General features: G+C 29.9%; 1 protein-coding gene across 1 annotated transcript; it reads left to right on the forward strand.

The window, feature by feature from the left end:
- Positions 1–300: 300 nt before the first annotated feature.
- Positions 301–7030, forward strand: LOC122608976 (wall-associated receptor kinase 1-like). The gene is made up of 2 exons (XM_043782042.1): positions 301–736; positions 5907–7030. The coding sequence occupies exons 1-2, from the start codon at positions 301–303 to the stop codon at positions 7028–7030; spliced, it is 1560 nt and encodes a 519-aa protein (XP_043637977.1).

Genomic DNA, 7030 nt, shown 5'->3' on the forward strand with positions numbered 1-7030 from the left:
GGGTTTGACATCCATTGCAATACTTCTTTCAAACCACATAGAGGCTTTTTGAAAAATAATGATGAATATGTTTTGATAAAGAAAAATATATCTGACTCTACACTCCGAATTTCTAATAGGGTGGCTAGCAGATGCTATTATCCAAATGGCACAGATTTAAACGACACCAGGATAACATATGATTTTGCTGAACAACCCTACACCTTTTCACCAATAAATAGGTTCACAGTGCTTGGTTGCAACGATTATGCTTGGCTGGCAGCAGGAATAACGTCGTCAAAGATAGTGTATACTGGTTGCATGGCGTATTGTTCTGATTTTGAATCAAAGAATACTGTAAGGGATGCTTGTTCGGGGGATGGATGCTGTCAATCAGCCATACCCCGAGACATTAAATACTATCGTACTCGGGCCGTATGGAATGCAAATGACGGGGACCCTTCGGGACTTATACGTGATTGTACATACGCATTTGTCGGTGAGCAGGACACGTTCAGATATAATCGTTCAATGAATTATTCATCTGATCCTACCTTCATTAAAAGGGTTGAAGATAATATCCCCGTTGTGCTGGATTGGGCTATTAGTAATCTGAGTTGCGCTGAAGCCAGCGCAACAACGGGTTACGCTTGCCAATCAAATAGCATATGTGTTGACGCCTTTAGCGGTGGGTATCGCTGCCAATGTAAAGAAGGCGGCTACGAAGGAAACCCTTATCTATCTCCTGGCTGCCGAGGTAGGCACTATCTTCTTTAAATGTTTGAACATTGATCTGTTAAATTTGATAAAATCTGAATTTTTGTTTTTCATCCATATTGTATGCATATTTATCAAGATGTATACATAACATAAAAATAATATGACTTTTTTAATTTTAAGTGTTTAATGTGTTGTTAAACACTTAAATATTAATAGTTAGTTATAAAGTATGTTGGTTTTATAAACTTATAATATATCAAAATGGAATTCTTGAATGTTGTCATATGTTTCATTTATCTTAAGGTATTATTACTATATATTTTCATAACCCCATTATTTTGCAAGAAACATGGAAATTATAAATTATGTATCGCATCATATTAGCAACTCCATTTAGGTAGGTTGACCATCAGTATCTTTTAAATCCACTATATAAGTCTCGAAGCTGAATTTTTCTCAAAGTCCCAGGTTCGAATCTTTGGTTTTCCATTTCAATATATTTTTCCATGAGAAGGGAGGTTGGAGGTCCAACAAATCGCTAGTTAAAATTGGTTGCAGCATATCTTAATTGAAACTAACTTTAATAAAATGTATTGCATCATATGTTTTTAACGTTCTTTATCATGTAAAATGTTATAAAACTTCCTATTGTATAAGAATTTTTAATATATATATATAAAAGTTTGTTCATGGTGAACATATATATGAACAAATTGATGTTATTTTGAAAGTTTTGGATTCTTTTATTCTACAACGAACATGAACTTTTTCACCATGAATATCATTGTGCATCAGTAATATAATTGTGCTTCGTGAATCTTTATGCATCAATTTTAACATAATTTAAATGTCAAGATTTTATCTTATTTTATTTTAATAATTGTTTATAATAAGTAGCCCTTCACCACCGTCGCATTGCGCGGGTACCCATATCGTATATTATAACTCGGTTTGGAGATACCAAATTGATTAACATAATAATTTATATATATCAGTATTTATTGCATAAACAAAACATAAAAAAACATGCCCTTATATTACATAAAACATAATCTTTCATGTTTCAAAAAACAATTAAAAAATAGGAATTTAAAATTATCATTTAATTGATTATGTATCTTTCAAAATATTATTAACTTTATTATGACATCATAAGCAGAATGAAAAAAATTTGAAAAGAAAATTTAGACATGCCACATCATGCATTTTTCTAAAAATACTGGTTCAATATAACAATTCTTCATGTTTAATTAGTTATTTACTAAAAGTATTAATTACTCAAATGGATTATTTACCAAATCGAAGATGATTTTTTGCTTATATAAATATTAACGAGTTTTCAATAATTTCTTTTTTACTAGATATTGATGAGTGTAAAGATCCGGCGAAATATCCATGCTATGGGGTTTGTATTAATACTCCCGGGAACTACACATGCAAATGTAAAGAAGGATATTCCGGTGATGCTAAAGTTCCAAATGGATGTAAAAAGAAACCATTCTACCAAAGTCTCTCGTTCTCTTTAGGTAATCCTGATATTCTTATTAGACACATTTTTAATAATACAGTATGAAGATTATTTCTGCTAAACATCCAAATCTGCATTGACATAATCAACTGTTGTTAGCAAATAATCAACTGTTGTTAGCAAATTTACATGCCATGTTAGCTGGTGATAGCTGGACGGAACTACTATTATCAATATCATCAATTACCAATATTAGTTAACATTATTATAGTCGTATTCGACATTTTGGAAAACTCATAAGGATTTATGGTTTATTTTCCAACTAGTAATAGATAAGTAAACATATGTAACTAATACATGTTAAATTTGTTGTTAAAAAAAAACATGTTAAACTATTAATTTATATTCCGTATATTGTAAGTTGAAGAATTAATATTGAATCGGGTAGGCCGGACTTGAAGCACTGATATACATGAAGTTAGATTAGTGGTTGTTAAGATTATGTGTCTATCATGCATTCAAATATATCTGCATTAGCCGGAATTGAAGTGCTGAGATACACAGTTAGTCAACTGACTGTTTCGTTTGCACTTTTATACTATGACAAATTTTGTTATTTGAGATTAAACATGTATAGTGACCATCTTACCATAAAACAAAAATAATATCCACAAAATGTGGGTAACATTTTTCATTCAGTTATCCACAAAATGTGGGTAAACGATTTGAGCTTGTACATTTATGTTTTGTTAAAATAATTTAGTTATCCATAAATGTGTATAATTATTCTTTAATATATAATTGAGATATCTTATTATATATTTCGTACTTTTCTTAGCTTATTCTTTATTAACTTAAAAATCATTAAAAATTATTAAAAAGTTATGTAAATCCATGTAGCCCGTTAAGTAATCTAGAATGTGTATATATATATACATTTCATTATATTGTATTATATTATATTATAATACCCACTTATTTTATCGGATTCAACCAATCCAATTGTTTCATCGAGTCCTATTTTTAAAACGTTTATTTAAAATATAGTAAGATACTACGATTTAAAACTAATGATTATAATGAGTACTTATTATGTTATACGATAAAAATGTCAAACAAATTAATAATTTAATAACAACATATTACTTCAAAGAAAAGATTTGTTATAAAAATACAAAATGGAAAAAATATAATGATGTAAATGCAAGAAATTTTAGTTTTCACAATTATACCATTAAATAAATTAACTATAATAATAATAGCTTTAGGAGTGGGCACACAAATAAAATCTCGGCTTTCAACTAATTTATTGTGAACTCTATACATTTCTAATATAAGTGATATTTTTTTTTTAAATAATAATAATAATAATAATAATAATAATAATAATAATAATAATGGATTTGAAAATTCTCCATGATCCAAGACATTGAGGCAGGTGTTTTTACTCATATTTTTCAAAGGATTAGTTTTTCTAAAACTAGAGGTGCGGGAGTCCAAATAGTATCAAAACTCCCTACTAATTTCTTGTAACTTTTATGAAAGTTTAATAAAAGAGTTGTTTGTAGAGAAAAGGTAATAAGAATGATAATAATAATGAAAATTTAATAAAGGTGCAATTATAATGAAAATAAAATAAAATAATGATAATAATAATAATAATAATAGTTTTTCACAACCTTAATTATTATGTTATATTATATTATAATACCCCTTAGGGATGAGCGAAAAAATCGAAAAACCAAAACTGAACCGGTCCTTTACTACCGATGTGGATTCGGTATCGGTATCGATCTTGATTTTGGGATGAAATCGGTTTCGGTACTTATCGGTTTGGTATGGGAAAACCGAAAATTAATACCGAAATTTTTGTATCATTGTTATCATAGATTTCATGGTCTGTAATCATCCCCACCATTTGAATTTCAAGCCCACTCTTGTATGTTAATCTTGTATATCTATTTATCTATCTCTGTATCAGTATATATATACATATACATAAGGAAATAAAAGAAATGCCAATAAAATACAATATACGAGTAACTATATAAACCAAAAAGTGAAATAACATGCTATAATTGAAGATGGGGTAGCATTTCAAGAGTTTTGTTGCTTCAAGTTTCATCAATTTAAATTATGTTTGCTACAGCAAGCAGCAGAATGTTTGTTGCAGCATATCTACATACCACACTAATGTTGTCCTTTATTAACTAAATTTTTCAATAAAATTACTAACACAATAACGTGGCCATGCTCACAAAACAACAGGGAACAACAAAACAAGAAGTAAAACCATGAAAACCTTATCCTCTTTCATTCTGGTAAAACGCATATAAATAAGGACAAGTCAAAATTCGGTACCAAATCGGGATAAAACCGAAATATTGGTATCGGGGCCGGTAACATTCTGGTACCGTACCAATATAATTGGTACGATATTCGTTTCTCACTTTCAAATGATTTTGGTTTCGGCATTTGTCGGTTTCGGTACGGTTCGGTACCAGACCATCCCCAAATTACCCCTTATTTTATCGGATTCAACCAATCCAATCGTTTCATCGAGTCCCATTTTTATAACGTTTATTTAAAATATAGTCAGATACTACAATTCAAAACTAAATGATTATAAACCGTACTTATTATGTTATATGATAAAAATGTCAAACAAATTAATAATTTAATAACAACATTTTTTTAAAAAAGGAAACTTTTTTTAAAAATACAAAAAGTTAGTATGGAAAAAAATATAATTATGTAAAATGCAAGAATTTTTAGATTTCTTCACAATATACCATTAAATAACATCAAATAATAATAATAATAATAATAATAATAACTTTTCACAACCTTAATTATTATATGTAAAGCATAGTTTTTCAGAACCTGACATCCAAAATTTTACCTCCTTCAAAACTTTAATTTTTAAAAATACAAGTTATGTATATTAACTCAATGAAAATCACAAAACATCTTTCACGTTTTGATGGCCTAAAAGACAAACAAGCTACTAGTAGGTAAAGCATTAAATTAGAGGATTAGTTTAGGGTTAAATGTATTCATGTTTTAATCATCTATGGACTATAATTTTAAATTAATTTCAAACAATAAAGGTAATATGGTTAATTTCTAATGTTAAATATTCGTTAAGTGCTAACATAACATGCCGCATTGTCAAAGAAGTTGTTACTCTAGACAATTTACACAACAACATTGTTATTTCCAAAATCCGGGTATCATTTATTGGAGAAATAAAATATAGATCGGTGACGGGTAAAAAAAATGATGGAAGAAAAATTGATGATCGATGCTGGGTGTAAAAATGAGGTTTGCATTGTTATGTATATAAAACGGTATGTATATAAGCCATGTTTGACACTTAATGAATATTTAACATTAGAAATTTCAAGAAAATAGATTATCTTTTTAAATATTTAACCAATTAATTTATCAACATAAATCACATCTAAACAAACATTATTTCTTTAGTAACGGGTAACCTCAAAACTTTTTAAACTGAATTTATATAATGTTTTAGGTTTAAACAAAATGTACTAAAAAAGATATTATGTTCTTCACATAATTTCTTTCACATTATGTTCGAGGAATGTACAAATACTTAGCTTTCATCTAGCTTCAAGAACTTTTGATGTTATGTTCTTCGATCAACCATTTTAATTGCTTTCTAACAACATCTAAAATATATATCAAGTGATTATCAATTGTTCATCATTGTGTGTAGGTATGGGACTTGCGTTACCCACAATAGTGATTGTACTTTTGATATTGTGCTTCATCGCTCTGAAAAGAAGACTAAAAGAAAAGTATTATCAGGAAAATGGGGGCGCAATATTAAAAGATATACTAAAATCGAAGGGTGGTGTTAGTGTGAACAATTTTCGTGTTGAAGAGCTAAAAGAAGCGACTAATAACTTTTCCAAAGTTATTGGCAAAGGAGGCCACGGTACGGTTTACATGGGAACTCTAAAAGAGACGGGTCAACCCGTAGCTATCAAGGAATCCAAAATAGTAGATGAGAAAGAACGGGAGGATTTTTTAAATGAAATGGTGATTCTCACACAGATTAATCACACAAACGTGGTGCAACTAATAGGATTTTGTTTGGAAACTAAGGTGCCGTTGCTAGTTTATGAATTTATCCCAAATGAAAATCTTTATCACCACATTCATAATACAAACACAGAGAGATTATCTTTGGATGCTCGTTTGAAAATAGCATATGAATCCGCTGGTGCACTTGCCTATCTTCACACAGATGCTAGATTGCCCATCATACATAGAGATGTTAAGTCCGCAAACATCTTGTTGGATGAAAGTTTCACCGCAAAAGTTGCAGATTTTGGTGCTTCAAGGCTAGTTCCCTTAGGTCATGCTGGGATCAATAATAAACTTATTGAAGGAACGCTAGGATACTTAGATCCTGAATATTTTCGTACCGCCATATTTACAGATAAAAGTGATGTTTACAGCTTCGGTGTAGTTCTTGCAGAACTCTTAACAGGGCAACAACCCATCAATTTAAAAAGACGTCCCGGGGAGCAAAATCTAGCAATAAATTTTTTGAAGGCAGTAAAGAATGACAACTTTGTTGGTATTCTTGAAGAAGGTATGGTAACGGAGGCGACTCTTGAGCAACTTAAAACAATATGCGACTTGGTATGCAAGTGTCTTAATCCAGTGAGTGAGGACAGACCTAGCATGAAAGAAGTGATGATGGAGCTTGACAATTTGAGAAAGTGGGTGAAACAGACTAATGGGTTCAGTGGTCAAAACTACATTGAAACGAGCAGTGATAAGGTTGAAATAATGGAACCAACTTTTCATTCCATAATCTTATCAAAATAG

The sequence above is a fragment of the Erigeron canadensis genome, chromosome 7 (genome assembly GCF_010389155.1).
Source record: "Erigeron canadensis isolate Cc75 chromosome 7, C_canadensis_v1, whole genome shotgun sequence".
NCBI classification, from domain to species: domain Eukaryota; kingdom Viridiplantae; phylum Streptophyta; class Magnoliopsida; order Asterales; family Asteraceae; genus Erigeron; species Erigeron canadensis.